The sequence below is a fragment of the Ornithodoros turicata genome, chromosome 1, assembly GCF_037126465.1.
Source record: "Ornithodoros turicata isolate Travis chromosome 1, ASM3712646v1, whole genome shotgun sequence".
Taxonomy (NCBI): Eukaryota; Metazoa; Arthropoda; class Arachnida; order Ixodida; family Argasidae; genus Ornithodoros; species Ornithodoros turicata.
In genome coordinates this window covers 202446221-202466329 of record NC_088201.1, presented here as the reverse complement: position 1 = coordinate 202466329, position 20109 = coordinate 202446221, and the positions used below count along the sequence as shown (strand labels likewise).

Below are 20109 nucleotides of genomic sequence, written 5' to 3'. Positions count from 1 at the left end.
GGGAACAACGGAATTGACTACGGCAACGACACGTGAATTATCATTCTGAAGGGCGGTTTTATCGGAGGGTGTTGCGATTTTGCGGCAGATTACGAAGTTATCGGCAAAGAGTGATTGTGCTAAAACACCCGAAGGGAGATCGTTAGTGCTTATATATGAACTCTGCAACTACCATTGTGTCGTTTCGAAAGCTGCGCAAAGTATTATATGCAATAGTGAAGCCGATCTTGATTTCTATGATTGTCATGGAAGTCATTTTTTTCGTATAGGGGTAGTGCGCAGACCGTGGCGCCACTACGCGGACATTTTAGCGTGTTGGCTGGTGACACCATGAGTGACATCTATCAGCATCCGACGCGATCCGACCAATAGTCGATCGGTTCGCCACTGTTTTTCAGCGTGCGCGCGCACATTGTTTGATTCGTATTTCAGACTTCATTCCTTCGTTTTCATTCATTCAGTGTTCTTTCATACTTTCGTTCGTTTTTGGCGATGTCATAGCGTAAGTGTTCGTACTTATTGCTTACGGTGAATAGTGTAGAAAGCGCAGTAGTACCCGTGTGCTTTTGTGCACGAAATGCCAACGGTGTGTGGTGTGCCCGGCTGCAAACTACAGCATAGCAAAGGTGACGATGTGAGGTACCACTCCGTGCCTAAAAAGTACAAAGAAGAGTGGCTGAGAGCCATAAACTGGCCTCCGGGAGAAGCAGTGCCCAGGAACCTTCGCGTATGTTCGCGTCATTTCGCCGAGGATGCCTATGGACGTAACCTCTTGATGTTGAAAGCTGCGTGCGGAACGTCGAAACATGCAAGACTGAAACCAGGTGCTTTGCCGACGCTGGCTCTCAGGAGCGTTTCAGTGACGACCCACGAGAGCGTGGACGTAAGTATATTTGTTTCAATGATAAAAAAAAAAAAAAATAAGGAAGCGTGTTCCTCGCAATGTGTGATGAATGCGTTATTCTTTGAATACGTACAGGCTGCAGCACGTCACAGCAGAATGAATAGACCTCTCCATGTTTGTAAACAAATGACGTCATAGTTTTACAAGGTCTCGCCCGAACGCCACGGTCTTGAGGGGATTACGATGGTCTGAAAGGGACGCGACCGGCGGTCTTTCAATGGGTGGTTTTCAAGTTGAGAGATGCCGCTACGCATGCTGGGTCTTCGAGCTTCCGGTCCGAAATTTCGCTCAACTGGAGCAAAGCGAAACATTATAAACTCTGGCTTAAACGACAACCACGATGAGTTCGGCTGGGAAGGCCTGGCCCCAAAGAAGTAAGGTACCTTAACAACTACTTCACACGTACTTTTCTTCTGACAAAGATAAGATTTCGTGACAGATCGTGCATGTTTCGGTTTCGTTTGGCGTGCGCTCTGAAATCGTGATCTTTTGCTGGGGGAAATGTTCTGTTACAACGGTGGTCAACTAGGCGCTTCTTGTAACAAAGATAACAATTAACATTTCAGATATGACAAAACAAAATGTACGGGAAGTATTTTACGCAGCAATCTTCTGCACTCTGAGGATAATACGCATGTAGTTGTTTCTTTTTAGTTTGGGACGAAGCTGTGACTTTAGTGATATTCTTTTCACATTATGGTGGGGGGGGGGGGGGAGTTGATAATGTTATCACAGCTACGCACAATTCAACATGATAAGTACACAGTACGACATTTGATGACAAGTGCCTACCCAGGCAGCACAATGTACTGAAAGTCGAGTGCAATAGGGGTGGACGGTATGTGTCTTATCAATGTTCTTTAGCTTCATGAGTGCGTTCAAGGCTTTCCACCTACCCGTCCACCCCTATTGCACTCGACTTTCAGTACATTGTGCTGCCTGGGTACACCCGTAGTTCAATTTTCGTTGACGCTGATAACATTTTTCCAAAGGCACAGGATCCAAGGGTACGCGATACGTTTTATGTCCTTTTTCCGCAGAATTAGTGCAGTTAAGCGCTGAACATCCGCGTTGAAAACACGGTAACACTATACGGCTCCAGCAGAAGTTCGGACCGGAAGCGTAAATCCACGTGACATTGCAACTTCTCGAACGTCATTTTGACAGGAAGTTGCAAACCACCCATAGGAGGCAGCGAACAAGTGCCCATTTGTGGAACCCACCCCTCCCTTTCAGCTTTGTTTCGGTTTCAGTTTGCCTACCAACAACATCATCATGACGTTTCTCGGGTAGAGGCATGGGTACAGGTCTGCTGCATGCTGGATGGCGGTGCCCGTGCCCGAAAAATAGTGCGTTCCTGAATTAACGCCAGGGGCATCGGAAGTCCTTCAGGGCAAAGGGGCGGGTCGAGCCCACATCTGACTTAACCCAACCTAACCTCGAAGAGCCCTGGGTTCATTATGTTCTTGTTAGAAACAACTCGTCCATACAATACGTATCCGATGTTCGATCGAACCTTTTTCTTTTTGCCCCTGTTCCGATGAAGAGCAAGTGCTCGAAACGTTAACCGATCTTTCAACTTTTCTTTTTTGTCGCCAAACTGTTCTCCCATTCATTGGTACCTTAGTCCTTCCGTTGTGTTCCTCTAGAGTCACTAATGAGAAGAGTGGCGACACAATGAGACATGCCGGCGAGCGCGAGCCCGCCATCTTGAGTCATGCGCGGCTGCGTCGCCTAGCAATGGGACGCAATCTCCCCATTTTCCGGTGTAGGACAACGCGCGGTCGAAGCAGCTTGCAACCGAGGAGACTGGTTTTGGACAGAAGTGACTCAACATGGAGTCGAGTTCTTGGAAGAAGAAGCCACGTGAGACGATAGGCCCAATCGTGGTCACCGAAGGGCGACTCCGGGGCGGAAAAGGAATACGAGTGACTCCCTGTACCGGGTGTTTCACGGATATCCCCCGGCTGAATAATTCGTGAACAGGTGACTCCATCGAAGAAATTTCTTTCTGGTAAAGATCCTTGGGACGTCGGCTGTCAGCTGAGTAGTGATCGGCTCATTTGCATACGCTCACTAATTAAATAAACATCCGAACTTTTAAAATTTACTTTAACACGCTTACGGAACCCCTGTTTTACGCATCAGGGCCTTCAGCGAAAAATATTGCAAGGAAAAAACGGCGTCGACACTTAGTGATTTTTCCGAGTAATTAATCGGCTTCGGTTTACATATTTCTTGCGAGGAGCAGTGCACTAATGTGCTCTTTGGATCAGCTATCCGGCTGTCAATTTCGTGTTCATCCGCATGGTTCACGCACGGGGGCGACGGAAGATTAGGAACAGCCGCAAGAGATGCTTCCTCATCAAAGCGACTGGTAAACAGCGCTGGCGGTTCTGTCGCTCCGTAGGTGAGATAGCGTGCTCTTATCATGGATTATGACGAATGCGCCGCGAGCGCTGTGAACTAGTGGGGTACACTCTTAGAAATTAATTACACCAGCACGCTCCTAGCCAACCATCATCACGAATGACGACGTTATCGCCCATTAGACCTCTACCCCAGAAACGTCATCATGGCGTTAATAGAAAGACTGAAACTGGAAGAAATTGGGAGGGGAGGGCTGGGTTCCACGAATGGACACTTGTTCGCTGACTCCTAATGAAAGAAAAGTAGGACCGAAGGTCGCGTCCCTTTCAGGGACCATCGCAATCCCCTCAAGACCGTGGATTTCGGGCGCGACCTTGTTCACCTCTAGCTTCCAGCGTAGTTCAACTCTACCAATTTGGTGGCGCTGTCGAACACTATGACGTCATTTGTTTACAAACAGTAGAGAACTGTAGAGAAGGAATACCAAAGCGTCTCCTGCGGTCTTGCGGCTGTTCGTTATCTTTCCGTCACCCCCGTGTGTCAACCAGGCGGATGAACAAGAGATTGACAGCTGATTCAAAGAGCGCATTGGTTCACTGCTCCGCGCAAGAAATATGTAAACCGAAACCAATTAATTACTCGGAAAAATCACTAAGGCTGGATTTCACCAACGCTGGTTAATTTTGAACTGAGATCAAGGGTTGCTAAAACGTAAAGTTAACACTCGTTTCTTTTTTACAAACGTTAGTTAATGACGTAATGAATGTTTCAGTGCGAAGAAGTCCCTTTAGTGATGCAGATTTGAGCGTTAAATTCGAGTTAATTGATCGTTGATCTCGGTTCAAATGTTAATCTGCGTTGGCGAAACCGGGCCTAAGTGTCGACGCGGTTTTCTCTTGCAACATTTTTGGCTGAAGGTCCCGATGCGTAAAACAGAGGTTCCGTAAGCGTGCGAAGTAAAATTTAAAAGTTAGGATGTTTGTTTAATTAATGAGCGTATGCAAATGAGCAGCTCACTACTCAGTTAATGACCGATGTCCCAAGGATCTTTACCAAACAGAAATTTCTTCGATGGCGCCACCTGTTCACGAATTATTCAGCCGTGGGATTTTCGTGAACGGGTGTTCGTTTTCAGTCTGTGCGGTAGCAGGGCTGAAAGTAAGTGTGTCTCGGACGACAGGTAGAGATGAAAAATCGGGTGTCGGGACGCTCAGAGGCGGAAGTTTGGGAGGAAAAAGTGAAAATCCTGGAAGGAAAAACGGCGGTGTCGATGCGGACAGTCGTGTTGACTGTATATTTGGCCCGAGCGGAGAAAGAGGGTAGCGGCGGAGCACAGAGGAGAGGAAGCCAATACGGGCGCGCGGCGGCGCGTGACGTCAAGGCGGATGCGCAACTGAAGGAGGGGGTGGGGGGAGTTTGAAGTATACAATGGAGTGCGAACCAAGTACGAGTTCCGGTCCAAGTAGGCGACAAAGGAAAATAGAAGGCGATCGACGCCGATGGGCTGCCGAGACTGAGAAGCAAGGTCTGTCTGCGGACGCCGCGGTTCAACACCGAAAGCGCGCAACGGACACCGAGGAGGAACGAAAGCAGAGGCTTGCACGGCTAACTGAAACGCGCCGGAAGAAGCGTCATGCAGACGCCGAACTTAGCGCGACGGAAGTTGGGGCAAAAAGAGCTCCACTGGGATGTAAACGCTCTTCGAGAGGCGGAGCAGCCGAGAGGGCTAAGCGACAGGCGGAGATGGAACGAGAGCGGGTATGTGGCGCAAACAACGCATTCGTCAAACACTTCATTGAAAATCCTTTCGGGCTTGAATGGAGGCTCCGTGCGCGCCTCTGGCACAACAACGATTTGAAAGCGAAGCATGCCTGCGCACTTGCATGAACTCAATACCGTAAGCGAGCGCCTAATTCCACCAACAATTCCGTTCATGTAGGTTCACAAGCTGATATATAACGCTGCTGGGGTAGCAAAAGAAGGAAACGCTTATGCTAACGCATTTCCAAAGGATCCTCCTAAATTTCACCCTAAAATCTTGCAAAATTAGAGCAGGTAACGCTGAACTGTGCTCGTTTTCAGCGAATATGAAATCTTACCAATGGAAAATAAGCACGCCCATTTTACAAACAGAGACTGTCAATGTCAATCTCAAGAGTGACCACGAGCTCGCAACTGGAAGTTATGCGTCCGTACATGAACCCGCATCAAACGCGGTCTCCGGCGGCGGCGTCATCGTTGGTGCCGGTCGGCGCGTGGCAAAACCGCGAAACGGGCAAAACAAAACCTCGGCGGCGGCGGTCCATTGTAAACAAAACGCTTTCGACGAGTTTCGCGCGCTGCAACAAAACCTTTGGTTCTTCTCTTTCATAGTTCCTCCCTACATAAATGGGAGGCAGTAGATGCTGCGTCGACAGCTGCGACAACTACTCCGTAAAGAACAGTGCGGCAGTGTTCCACTTGTTTCCGTCCAATATTGATCTTCGACAACGGTGGATAGAGGTCTTGCGTGCGGTCAACAAACGTTCGGGATGGACCCCCTCCAAGAGCACAGTGATTTGTTCTGACCATTTTTCGGACGATTCCTACATAACGAATTCGAGTAACTCAGCCCGACAAAGCCTCGGACTCGGTAGAAAAGGGTGCAGGCTACGTCCCGAAGCAGTGCCTTCCCGTTTCAGGAAGCGTGCAGCTGATGAGACTTGGGGAAGCTGTACGTCGGCAAAGGAATGTCGCCTGGCGGTAGTGTATTCTAATCCGTACACAGTTTCTCAAGCTTCAAGTTGTACACATCATATGCGTCGTCAGAAATGCTATGGTTACGATACGACGTCTAGGTTTTCCCCAGTTATGAATGAATGCCCAAAAATTGGCGTCAGATCATTGATAGTGGAGCGTGCCTTACGTCCCCAAATCCCTTTCGGTAATGAGGTGAAGCCGACTTGCAGAATGGTGACGGCCACCAAAACAATGCAGATTTCTATGATAATGTGACTCGTGCATTTTTTTTTACAACAAAGCGCAATGCAGGGAAATGGCAGTTTTATGAATGACGTTTGAAATATTAGCGCCAATAAACCTAAATATGCAATGTTTACAAGATTTTTTAAAAGTTTTACGAAGTGCACCCTTCAAGCTAAGCCGTTTACCAAAAGATGCTGCTTGACTATTACGTGGTGTTGGCAGATTAAAACAAGGCAGTCATTGGAAGAGCCAGCTGGACATTGTCATTCTCAATGCAGCCCTTTGTAAATCATCGCAGAGCCGGGCCAGTGTTGCGCAATGCTTCCCACACTTGTCCGGCAGTTAGCAGGTGTGGGCTACAAAGTGACGCTGCTTTCTAGCTTTTTCGGATTGTTCCAGTACTTTCCATCTTGTTTCAGTACGTGTCATTGTTAACAACTTTTTCGGATTAAATGTCTGTCCCAGATTCGGGAGTGGTGCTCTACAGAAAATGAAACAACAAGGTTGCACTCTATGTCTCAAAATACTAAATGGTAGACAAGCGAGACTGTCACATGCAGATGTCACACGGCAGATAGTTTCAGTGTTTCTGTGTTGCTGTGCTGTAAATATGGAACCAGTGGACATCACGAGGGCATGAAACCGAAATAAATCTAATTGAGTACTTTTATGTATGCACTTGATACGGCAATATCATGAAACACAGCAACCGTGTTTTGTCTAGAAGCAGTTGCTGAATTGCATAGCAGAACGGAAGCACGGAGCTGCTGACGGTAACATCCCACAGTTTGAAAACGCCATCAACCATAAGTTGACCATATGCATGACAAGAAAGCTGGTGATAGTGTTATTTCAGATTTCATTTAGGTTGAGACTGCCTCTTTAGTCACATTTTCTTCTGCAAATAAACCATGCCGTTAATAATTTCAGCCTGCTCAAGATGCCAGGCAGGACAACAGCAGTCCAATGCAACTCATTGGCAGGGTTGCTAGATTTGGCTAGTTTCTGGCTGGCGATATTTGGGCAACTGCGACTCTATTTTCTAGCTACTTTGTGAATACTTCTTCGCACTACATTTGAGACTTTCGTGCACTTTCGTGCTTGTAGAAATGACAGTTCTGCATTCGTTGTACGATTTGCTTGGAGATGCGTAGTACATTCAGTGCGAAATAATGCCTATGCACCGCTGGGCACTCAATTAGCTACGTACTCGGGGAAATTGGGTGCTTGTGGCCACTCTCTGAGTGTGCGTTGGGAACTTTTCAGGATTTCGACCTGGAAACCCTGCTCCCTGGTTCCTCAATCAAAGTAACGTCATCCACCCAAACATATCCTAACTGTTCAAATCGTGGCTGCCAGGCAATGCCAGACTCCAGGACCAGGGGCACCCTGACCTTCCCTGACCTGCGCAACAGGGGCACGCAAGCGTTTATAGAAAGCAGGAGCAAGGGCTGCCAGGTCTTCACACGAGAGACGCAAGCCGCAAAAGACCGCAGTGTGGGATGTCAAGCAGATATAAAGCCCAATGTTCACAGGTCCACTCAGACAGACTTCAAAGACATTCCCACAAGTGAGTATAGCCTCACTTATGATGTGTAAGTGATAGGAAATTAGGTGGTTAGACTCACATGGTCCAGACTCGGTAAACAGCCTTATTTAGTCGACGAAAAGAAGGTGCCTCAAAGATTCTATACGTGAAATTTCAATCCTGTTTACAAACGCTGTGCATTTCTGTCAATTTTTGAAGATTTGCTGAGCCTCCCCAAGTTTTGATGACGCTGCTACGATATCAGGTGACCGAAAGGAAAAGATGTTCTCATTGGGTCAACTTCGTAGCTTTTATAATTAAAAAGTGAATTAACAATTTTTACGTAATTAGTCATCCGACGGTTGAGCAACAGATGGCCAAGAGCATCCGCCGGCCCAGAGTTGAAAGAAGTGAAAACAGCATGTCTATAGCCCTTATAGTTTTTAAATGAAAAAATCTGTATTGCAAATAAAAAAAGAAAAGACACCCTGTACGGGCGATCTCACTCATCAAGGGGGTTACCTCACCATCTCCCGGCCTCTCTATTTGCCTCGCCAAATCTCAAACTTCCTCCTCTCCCCTTCTACCGCATTCACTCAGACAGAATATTTGACAACCAAAAGTGGCAACCCTAGCACCTGCTCGTGATCTCTTGTGACATGTGACCTTCTCTAATAATCATGCTGCCGGAAAGCAGTTCAAAATCAAAATGATTCAGGAATAGGTAATGGTTTTCAGGCCCTCAAAAGAAAGCAGGCAGGCATTCATCCGGCAACCCATCACATGGACCACCCGTGTCATCTGAGCAGCACGACACGACCAGAAGTAGCAGTGCAGACGACGGACGAGAGACTGCACCGTGCCCGGGAACTCAGTGTGCAATAATCAGCTCGTGAGTAGGGGCATAGGGCAATGTAGGGGTGATACGGGCAACCTGCCGAGGGTGAATTTGTGGAAAAGGCGAACTGGGGAGGGGCACATTTAGTAGATTCATCATTCTTTCTCTGGTTTTTGCATTAGCTGTGCGTTTCTTACAATTTCGTTACCCAACGGAAACGTCTCGTGGAGTCTGAAGAGCACATTGAGGAATGAGACGGCTACAGGATAAAGAACTTACCAACAAAGAATGAACTGACATGGAACGATCTAGTTCTATTCAAGAGCTGCCAAACTGGGTAAAATCTAATGATATTGAGTGGAAAACGGATGAAAGTGCTTCCCGTGTTTCAGTTGAACCAGAGCAACACTGGAGAATACACAGTGCTTAGTGTTCTCCAGTGCCCCACACTGGAATTTGCATTTGGGTGGAAAAAGGATGCAAGTGCTTCCAGCGTTTCAGTTGAACCAGAACAACACTGATGGATGCACAGTGCTTAGTGTTCTATAGTGCCCCACACTGGAATTTGCATTCAGCAAATTTGTTTTCGCATTTTTTTAACGGTCTTATCCTGAGTGATAATGATGGGGATCAGGGGGTAAAAACAGGTTTTATCGGGTTTAACCCTAAAGCATAAGGCCCAGTGCATACCGTATAACGAGATTGATGACTTTACACATATGCTTCAGCCCTGCTGTGCTCGTCATTCTCCTGTGAAAGACTGCATCTGTTTTCTCTTGCGTTCCACGACAACCAGAAATGAAGATTTGTTGCATTCACTTGCTCTGTTTTGATGCGTATTTGATGATTGTGTTAAAACAGGTCTGCCGAAGAAACATCGCCGTCGACGGCCCGTGAGAGCATTGCAGAGGAGCCGAACTATGTGGTTTCCGACACTCAACTCTTAGAGGCGCTGCAGTATTGCAGAGATTGTGGCACTACCGACTGTCGGGTTCAGCTTTCGACTGAGGGTCACCTTGTACGTGCTGTTATCACATGTAAAAGGTAACTTACATTCCCGTGGCTGTGTGTTTTCATATTTGTGCTATGAAGCATGTTTCACACTGTGTAGACTAGTTGAGCAATGCAGCATAATAGAGTCTGAAGTTTTAGGGTTTTACCCGATTCTTCCCCGAATTTGCACCCCGAATTCAAGGTCTACCCTTTAGGGTGAAACCCGATTTTTACCCGGAAAATTCCCCTCACTGGGACGTCCGTAGGAATGCATTAACTTACTTGTTTGGCAGCAAATGCAGTTACATCACCGTTTGTACCGAACCATTACAGTTAGTTTGAGCAACTGAGCCCGATTTCTCCCCGAATTTAGCATCTCGGGAGTTTTTCCACACGAATTCGCATAAATTTAGTGCACACGTTTGTTTACCTGATTTTTACCTCCTTAATTTAGAAAAAAATATTTCCCGAAAACTTCAGGCTCTAAGCATACATGTGTGTGTTTATTTCTGACATTGCCTCGCGGCACAGGACGTCCCGCAGACCGCACAGCAAAAATTTTAAAATTCGTCATCTCTGTGTTTGCATTCTGAATTTCCTGTACTTTTTTTTTTTTTTTAGATACTGCACATATTCTGCCATCTGTTACTGAATGTACCTCTGAAAGTTGGGAGTACATTTACTGGAACCTGCAATGCCCAGAGTACAGTGTTGACCGTGAGCTCTCAAAAGCTGTGTAGACTTTAGTAACAGGATATTGTAAACAGACAATAAAGCGAACTTCACCTAGCGCACAAGTGTAATGAGATGAAGCCAACTTGCAGAATGGGGCGTACATCAAAAGAACAAGGGCGGTGATGTGATGTAGGCTTAAACTAACTCTCGAATATAATGAGGTGAAGCCCGCTTGCAGAATGGCGACGGCGATACCTCGCTTCAGTACCATTAGAAAGGTATTGGAAAATTTCGAATTCTGAAAATAGGCTGCAAATAGCATTTGAATAGCCATTTGTTTCATATTTGAAATTTCGAATATTCACACATCTCTACAGCTTTCTTTTTTTTTTTTTCCTGCAGAATCTCGCGGATTTGTAAATCTCACTTTGCGGAAGGGTAAATTTTCCGCCACCGGGCCTTATCGAGTGCTCAAGAAGAGTTCCACAGGGAAGTGCTTGCTTTGGCTAGTATTGAAAAGGCTGCTGCCTCAAGAGATGGCATCACCAACATGCAAAAGCTGTGTTCTGCCAATAGGAACATTATATGAGGAAACAAGGTGTGACTAGACAAAAGCACCGTTTGAGTTAGGTGACTTCCCTGTGCTGTGAGAATGTAGTGAGAAATAAACAAAAAGTAAAACATGTTTTAATTAACCGGAAGTATGACATATCCACATTTGAGTTAACGGGGCTCTGCTGTACTTGAAATAAACTAGATTTCCACAACCCGATGTAAAATTTATTTTATCGTAACTGTTCAGTGACACTTGTGACCTATAATTAGGGCCTGACTTTTTCGGGTTTTATTTTTGGCCAAATTCGGGGGGTAAATATCGGGTGATATTTTTCATTTGAAAATTCGGGTGTATTCGGGCTAAATCCCATTACGGCATATTCTGTCGTCAGGCTGTCGTCAGGAATTCGGGTGATTTTTTTTTAAATAAAAATTTGTCTTAACATGGAACTAATGTTTAGCAATGTTATCAAACTTTATTTTAATGCACGCTTATGAGTGTGCCACGCGACCAGAGGTTTACGGGTAGGTTCGGGTTAAACCCGAATTTTACAGATTTCGTTCGGGGGGTAAATATCGGGCGGATACGTGTTTAACCCTAAAAAGTCAGGCCCACCTATAAGATCATTTTCGTGTGCAGGTCACATGCAAGGACATGGCACAGCCAACGCTTCCAGTGCGATAAATGACCCCAGGAGAGAAAATGGTATTTTTGCCAGGTATAAAGCCTCCTGCAATATTCGGGTGATACTGTGCTCCCCCGAGTGATTTCTAAAAAAATATTAATTAATAATGGTATGTGCAGGTTTGGAGGGCTAGAAAAAACAATCTATTCCGTAGCCAAGTGGAAAAAAAATGAAGAACAAAGTATCGGGCCCTCGGGAAGCGGTGGGCACGAGATAAGTGTGAAGGGCACCGTTGAAGTTGAGGTTGTAGGTGAGTGAGATTTCTTTTTTGTCGGGGTCTCTTGTTTGAATCTGTGCAGGTATGTGGGTACTATAAAAGCAGAGCACTTGATGTGTTGCAAATCCATGCTGAGTGCAGAAGACACGAGACAAAGCACAAATGATAAGGACAAGCATGTAGTTCCAACAAGTTTACTTAACACTTACGCACTTTTCTACGCTTGAAGACGCCCCCTATCCTTGAGTTTTTTCCTGTGATTTTTGTTACTTTCTGGAGAGCGAGACAGATTCTGTGCTGACACACATGTTGTCATTCTCGATCAAGACAGCTTCCTAGTTGCTTTCTTGTGCTTTTTGTTACCATGCTAACATGCTGTCTATTCCGCTACTTGATTTGTTACAGGTAGAGCTGCGCAGATTTGTCACCTCACTGTGTACTACTCTTATTAGAGATGGGACGAACCCAGAATTTTTCATATCTAAATCCAAATCCAAATCCCAGGAAGGTTCTGCTAAACCACAAATATTACGAATCTTGAATCTTTCAAATCGTTTTCGAAGCGGTTTGAAAAACCTGGGGAAAAAACACTTCTACTGAAATCTTCAAAAGATTTTTATTCGCCATTTTTGGCACTGGGATTCGGGTTCCCGAATCCCTGTCTAGGATAATAATAATAAGTATAATAATGAATATAATTACTATTATTATTATTATTATTATTTATTATTATGTTGCAATAGCAGATCTTCAGTCTATATCACTCCAAGTAGGCATCGTGTCTCTGACTTTAGGGTTGGCGGGGGGGGAGTACCAAACGTAAACACAATACACACAAAAAATGGAGGACAAAAGCCTTGTCCTATGTTGTACAGGGTTTGCAAAGATAAACTTCGGGGTTTGTAATAAAGGTAAAACGAATAAGAACAATGTCGGGAAGCTAAAGTAGATGTTGGAGGACGTATTATGCCCCAAAATTTTATGTCGATACTGCCACTTGTTCCGTTTCCCTGCGGATAAATCGTGACAATTAAAAAACTGCCGCAGCCTAACAATTCCGTTCACATTCGACTATGTCGCCATCTGACGGAAAGGAGCTGAAACACAGGTATAGCTGATTGGAAATGTTAGGCAGCGGCAGTTTTTTAATTTTCACGATTTACCCGCCGAGAAACAGACCAAATGACGATGCACAGTCAAGCTTCGTTTGCATGCACGTGCTGTAGTGCTTAGTCTTGACCTCCCTCAAAGCTAAAAAAAAGTGCATGAAGTTCGGCGCACCTCCATGTTTAACGTCCGCAGTCGCAACTCCTCCTCTTCCTCATCCGTGGCGCTGTCCGCAGGTCCATCTCATGACAGTTTAGGACTTCTTATGATAGTTTAGAACAGGCAGTTCCGCTGCGGAACTGCCTGCATTAATGAAGTCTGTGAAGCAAACATCTTGGCAAACAAATCCACAATGGGGAAAAGAGTTCGTAATCGTTGCTGGACTGACTTTTCGAGACTCCGTGTTGTGTCTGTCCCCTTTTGCCCTAACTTCGTGGTCTAATATTATGCACGGACTGACCTGCACTCATGCGCACACACCAGCATGTGCAAGGCAATGAGCACTGTCTCCGCACTCGATACTCCACTCGTGAGCTCATAAGCGACCCTGTGCACATGGAACGATGGCAGCAACGCAGACAAGATTCCGAAAAAGGAAAAGGAGAGGAGGAGAAGATGCATTCTGGTGGTGTCTGGTGATTGGCAGAAATAGTAGCTTGGTGCACAGTTTGAACCTGGAAAGCTGACTGTGGCAGCGTGCAATCGTGGGCGCGCAGTTCAAATTATCCGTAGCGGAGCTGATTTGAGTGTGATTTAATGGGCTACCCTATACATTGATGTATATGGCGGCACCATAATAACTTTGCCTCCTCCAATTTGCGACTTTGCCTCGCAGTCTTCGCAGATTTTGAAGTCGACCATGATGACTTTGCGAATTAACCAGCAATTCGAATTAATGAGGTGCAAATTAACGAGCTTTTACTGTATCTCAATGGTCCCCCCTTATCTCGAATTTCCCCCATCTTCTACAATGCAGTAAGCGTAGTAAGCTAGACGTCGTAAGCCAGCGGAAGGGTTCAAGAAAGATGTAAACTGTCTCGAGCGAGGAGAGGTCTTGGTGCAGACACATCTATGAATTCAGGAGCCATTATCGCTTTGTCTTCTGTGACAGCCTTCAGTATAAGTAGGGAGTGACTTTTTCGGGTTAAACCCGGCTCTCCCTCTCCCCCAAACAAACCTATGACCAATTCGGGTTAAACCCGATTTCTCCCTAAATTCCAGTCATAATGAAATCCCCATGTAACGTTTCTACTGAAGAGGGAGGGACACGGGTCACCACGTGTAACACATGTAACAGTGGGTCACTTACGTTCCCAGCAACACACCCATGTGTGCAAGCACTGTCTACACCTTCGGGAATTAGCGCTTGTCGGTCACCCACAGGAAAAAACAAAAAAAAAACTCACGAAATAATTTAATAGACAAGAGGAGAAACAAAAACACCTGATAACAACCAATGGCACAATTATCGCCCGACTTCTCCCTGAAATACAGATGTGAAAATAGTGCCTGTTCCCCCCCTTCATATCTGAAAAAGGCATTTAACCCAAAGAGGCCACTCCCAATGTTTACGTGTGGCAGAAGCTGTCTTTGTTGTGTGCTCCCGTACAAAAGTAACTTTATTTTACCATATAATGCATAACACAATTATGAAATTTTGTTCAATATTCATCAGATGCATTGCCTTCATACCGAAAACCATGAAAAGCATTGCATATATTCACAGTTTTTGAAGATTTTGAAGATTTTTGGTGCACAGTTGCATGCATATTTCTGGAGGTTTTAGTGCACATTTATCCACGCTCTAGTGATAACTGAATGTGACTGACGAACACGGGGGAGAGACACATTTCTCTGTGCCCGTCGTTCATTTTGTCCGTGTCTCCATGCGTCAGTCAATCATGTTTAGCATTTCAATTCAGATTTTCTACTTTTCAACATTTTATATTTGTTGAGGGTTTTTGCTCTTTTGTTTTTCATACAGTGATTGGTTTTTGTTAGGGGTGTGCGAATCCGAATATTTCAAGTCGAATCGAATATCGAATCGAATGGGGGGGAAAATTCCGAATACCGAATCGAATATAGAATATTTGTGCAAAATTTACAATATGTGACTTTCGCACTAAAAGTTTCCATTTTGTAGCCCATGGCTTTAGTGTAATTTTTCTGGCATTAACTGTCACGAGAGAGACACACAATTCTTCTGTTTAAAGCCTCTACTCTTTAATTTTACATGAGAGTGCTTCCTGCTTTTCAGGTGAGCCTACACTTACTGGAGTACTGGAGTGGTTACCTTCATTTAAAAATTTTATGTCAGGCAGTAGCATGTTATACGGATTAGGCTGTAATTGTTTCAGACAACCACAGGACATTTGTGAAACAAACGAATTGGCATCCTGCCTCAGTTTTGCCATGAACACCCTTTAGTTTCTTTGCACTCGTCCTAGGAAGTTGCACTACTGAAATTTTAGATGTAAAGGACATCTTTAAGACACCCTTCTTGTTCATGGGCTGTAGTCATTATTCAAGAGTCCTAACTTTTTAAAGGCAACCTCACAGACATCAAATCAAAGTCCCTCGTCGGCACTGCTAAACTGCATGTGGGAGGGGCGCCGCCCCTTCCACATAAAATGTCTACAAAACCAACTTTGGATAACGTTATCTTAAACCAAACACCGTCCAACCTGTGTTGGTCCTGCAGCAAGGGCAATTTCGTAAAGGAGGCTTCACCTCATACACGGAAGCATCAGGTGAAGCCCACTTTCGGGTTGTGTCGTTCATATTCGTGGAATAGTCGAATATTCGAAAAATCGAATATTGAATATTCGATTCACGAGTCGAATAGTTCGAGCGTTTCATATTCGATTCGATTCGAGAATTCGAATATTCGCACACCCCTAGTTTTTGTTGTTATTTCCAAATTGCCTTTATGTTCCCAGTTGTTTTGCCCATGTGGTGATCGAGACCTTTTCATTTCAGATGTGGCTGGACATGAGCCTGCTTGATACTTGTGGCACCTGTACTGATCCTGTGAAGCTGGAGGCACTCTACGAAGAACCTGGCTTGTTCCCATAGCAACCAGACCAAACCTTCGCTTCACACCAACAGTTGCTCTCTGGCATTTTTGACGACTGAATATTAATATATTTGAATATTAATAATATAATGAATATTCAAAGACTTACTTAATATCTCAATATTTTCCTAACCTCTGGAGGGTTCATTTCTCTGGGTTCTGTCGTTTGTAGTTTGGAGATTTCATTTCGATTCGAATGACCTTAGTTGTCCGTGAGCCACAAAAGTCATCATCATCAGTATCATCATCAGTATCACACACTACACACACACCGCAAAAGCTATAGTGATGAATTGAAGATTTCATCCAGATTTAATTAATTCTTAATAAATTACATTATTTATCAGTATTATTTCATTAGTTAATTTTATTAATTCTTTACATACTACAAAAAAACATTAGGTGCACTGCAACATATTATTCATACGAAATAGGAAAAGCACTCATGAATGCAATTTGCACACAGCCGATATTCATGTTTGCGGGGACTCGCAGGTGAGTTGGGCGACGTTGATTGAGTTGTGGCTGAGGAAACAAATGTTACAGCGAGAAAGATATTATTTTCTAACGTAAGATTTTTGAAAGGCTCTCCTGTAAATAAATATTTTGAAATCATTAACAGAATTTTCCGGCATCTCTAATAACCGCAAACATGCCGTAAAGTATAGCAAGGCGCGATATATCTCCCATGCAGCTAGTATCTGCTATGTACCGCAACGGATCACACCCTCATTCAGAGCAGCTCCCTTTGGTGCAAACTTTGCTTTGTTTAGACCACGACCTACTACTACATTATAGCGACCACGTCGTACGGACACCTTTCCAGCACCGCGTTTGGAATATAGCGGTGGCGCTGCTCTACTTTAGCTTACCTTAGTATTTTTGTACAAGTGGTGGATGTCCCATGAGAGATGCTTCCTTCTAAAGTTGACTGTCATCATCATTTTACGCGTTTTCATAGGAAACTGTTGCTGTCGTCTGCTACGGTAATCGTGCGTCCGCTTCTGCGCGTTCAAAATTCAAATTCCATAATCCAGTTGTGATGCGCTGATCTCGCGTGCTGATGAGCAGCGCCCATAGTGGATTGTGCGGACGGGCTCCCCATAATCTAGTGGGTTGTAGTTTGGACCAATCCTCAGTCCCCTTTGAGTTCAAAGTAACAAGAGTAGAGCCTCACTAATTCGTGCTCCCTTAAAGGTGTTGTGACAGTTGGTTTCCAGCTTTCCCAGATAAATACATCATCCCATATTCAAGTTTTTAGGTTCATGACGTGAGCAGGTAAGGGAGAAAAAAGGCCCCGAAGAAGCGACATCGGTGACGTCACACAGGAGCAGCGAGGGAAGACGCGCGTCTCCCAAGCCAGATGGGGGAGGAGGGGTCCGTGAGGTCACACCGTGGGTCGTCATTTTGTGGCTGCGCCTATTTTCCGGACCAATCTAGCGAGAGGAAAAATTCTTTTTAACACTGTGTTCTCATAATGAGTACGATCCATATGTATATTTAGGGCCCGACTTTTTCGGGTTAAACCCGTATCCGCCCGATATTTACCCCCCGAACAAAATCTAAAGTTCGGGTTTAACCTGAATCTACCCGAGAACATCCGGGTCGTGTGGCACACTCATAAGCGTGCATTAAAATAAAGTTTGATAACATTGCTAAACATTAGTTCCATGTTAAGGCAAATTTTTATTTAAAAAAAAAATCACCCGAATGCACCTGAATTCCTGCCGACAGAATATGCCGTAATGGGATTTAACCCAAATACACCCGAATTTTCAAACGAAAAATATCACCCGATATTTACCCACCGAATTTGGCCAAAAATAAAACCCAAAAAAGTCAGGCCCTATATATATTATGCTTCAACACATCAGAGAAAGCGTCGCAACACCTTTAATTCAAAATCCCGATGAACTCGAAGGTTTTCTGCTATCCTACGTTCGCACATTGAAGTCTGACCACATAATTTTCGAAGCACATGCACCTCACAACCTGGTTCATTAATTTATTTGATTCAGTCATGTCTCGCTTGTACGGAGTTCAAATATCCGGAAAACTCGTTGTCAGGACTACGTTACCGGGAATGAACATGCCACCAAATTGGATTTTGTCTCTATTATCTGGAATTTGTTATCCGTATCCGGACAGCAAGTACGGGGACCAATCATCCGGGACCTAGATTCACTTATCCGGAAGGGTGTTAACATCAGAGTTCGAGGTAACTCGTTACTGTAACTAAGTTCCTTTTTTTGGTAACTTGCAACTGAACTCGGTACTTTTGCGGCCTGGTAACTTTTAGAGGAACTCGTTCCTTTTTCAGGTAACTTTGCCAAAGTAACCTAAATTAACTTCCAAGTTACTTTTAGCTCGCTTTTCACTCACGTCCACATATTTTCTTGCTTTCTCTCCGGTTCCTCCATGGCATTTTTTACCATAAAACGTGATATTCAATCAATGACAGTATTTTATTGAGGAAGTAAGAACTATTGCCATTGAAATGAAGCTGAGCCATTGTGCGCCCACAGGGAGTAAGATGCAAAGCGTTCGAATAGACCTCTACCAGAGAAACGTCATCATGACGTTGGTAGACAGACTGAAACCAAAACAAATCGGAATGAGAGGGCTGGGTTCCACGAATGGGCACTTGTTCGCTGCCTCCCATTGAAAGAAAAGTAGGACCGCAATCCCCTCAAGACCGTGGATTTCGGGCACGACCTTGTTCGCCTCTAGCTTCGAGCGTAGTTGAGTTCTACCAAATTTTGGCGCTGTCAAACACTATGATGTCCATTTGTTTACAAACAGGGAGAGGTCTATTGTTCGACATAAACGAAAACTATCTAAGCGTGTCGCACTCCTCCGCAGGCAACTCGAGGTCTAACTCAACTGCTCACGCGCACCTGCACCTGCGTAATGCTATTTTGTGGCCGAAGTAACTTGGAAGTAACTCGTTCTTTTTGTTAAGTAACTCAGTAACTGTGAGTTATATTTCACACTGAAGAACTTCGTTATTTAACTTAGTTACACTTTGCACACGGTAACTTAACTTGTAATGAGTTTGACGAGTAACTTCTCAATCTATGGTTAACATACTCTGTCCCTGGCATGTGCTGGGGCGTCTCACTGGGACATTCTGTACTGCTTGACTGCCCTTACTTCAGGGGTCTCTCCCTTTGGTGTAAGCGGGCACCGCGCACATGGTAGAGATAGCAGGCGATAAGCGGAAAAACGTGCCCTGTATCCACCGTGTGCAAGAAATCCACGTGTGCCAAAGACATTTGCAAAAAAGACGGAAACGTGCACAGGACCAGCTTTCTCAAACATTACCCTCCTTTGAACAGCAGGGTGACGCAGCCGGTGCCGTGGCTGTGACAAAAATTCTGTCGCACGCGCGCCTACTAATTTCACTTCGCACGAATTTTGGAAGTAACTGTTTTTTTCCCTGTCCTCTTCCTCTGGAGCTATAAACGGGTCTCTCAAAATTGTTCGGGTTTCCCCGGAAGTTGGCTTGGTTCAGTTATCAGGAAATGCGTTACCTGGACGAAAAGGGCCCAAGTGTTCGGATAATCGAGACATGACTGTAATTAGTAAAGTTAATTAAGGAATATGTTATCTAGTTAGTCGTCCAGTACTTACTTACGCCTTGCAACAGGTCGTCTGCCAGGATTTTTTTAAATAAACAAATTAACTAATAAACTAATTACCTAATTAATTAACTAACTAAAATTAACTAATAAAAACAAACGCCCTGTATAAAAATGAGATGACACACAAGTATGAACAACACAGACCTGTGTCTTGTGTTCTTTAAATATGCGTGACTACAACCATCATGCTCTTCTAGTGTTGTCTTCACTGTCATCGTCAAAGTTTGTTTAAACCTTTAAACCCCATGAATGTCTCAATTTTATTTCTAGCGACTTCAAAGACAACATATTTCCCATAATGAGCAAGTCAGGCTCCGACAAGCATTTATACGTTTCATTCTTCCGAAATAGGTACAACGAATGATTTTTTTTAAAGTGTACCTGGAAATGAAAAAAATACTTATGGAGGCAGGAAACATACTTTGGTGAATATAGAGAATCCCAAGAGGCACAGTCAGTCATGGTTGTCTTTTTGTAAATCTGTTTGCGAGCGTTGTGGAGCATTTGCACCTATGTGTGGTACACGGATCTGGACAAGCCCCTGGAAGACTG

The 20109-nt window shown here is 44.6% G+C and overlaps 1 protein-coding gene across 2 annotated transcripts; it reads left to right on the top strand.

The window, feature by feature from the left end:
- Window positions 1–358: 358 nt before the first annotated feature.
- LOC135375502 (uncharacterized) lies at window positions 359–15973 on the top strand. Of its 2 annotated transcripts, none has more exons than XM_064608197.1 (7): window positions 359–883; window positions 7505–7808; window positions 8505–8658; window positions 9466–9648; window positions 11468–11546; window positions 11633–11763; window positions 15817–15973. In XM_064608197.1, the coding sequence occupies exons 1-5, from the start codon at window positions 578–580 to the stop codon at window positions 11514–11516; spliced, it is 996 nt and encodes a 331-aa protein (XP_064464267.1). In that variant the 5' UTR covers window positions 359–577; the 3' UTR covers window positions 11517–11546; window positions 11633–11763; window positions 15817–15973. The 2 variants fall into 2 exon arrangements, with proteins under 2 accessions (XP_064464267.1, XP_064464265.1); XM_064608195.1 differs by lacking the exon at window positions 359–883 and adding an exon at window positions 5520–6016.
- The last annotated feature ends 4136 nt before the right edge of the window (window positions 15974–20109 follow it).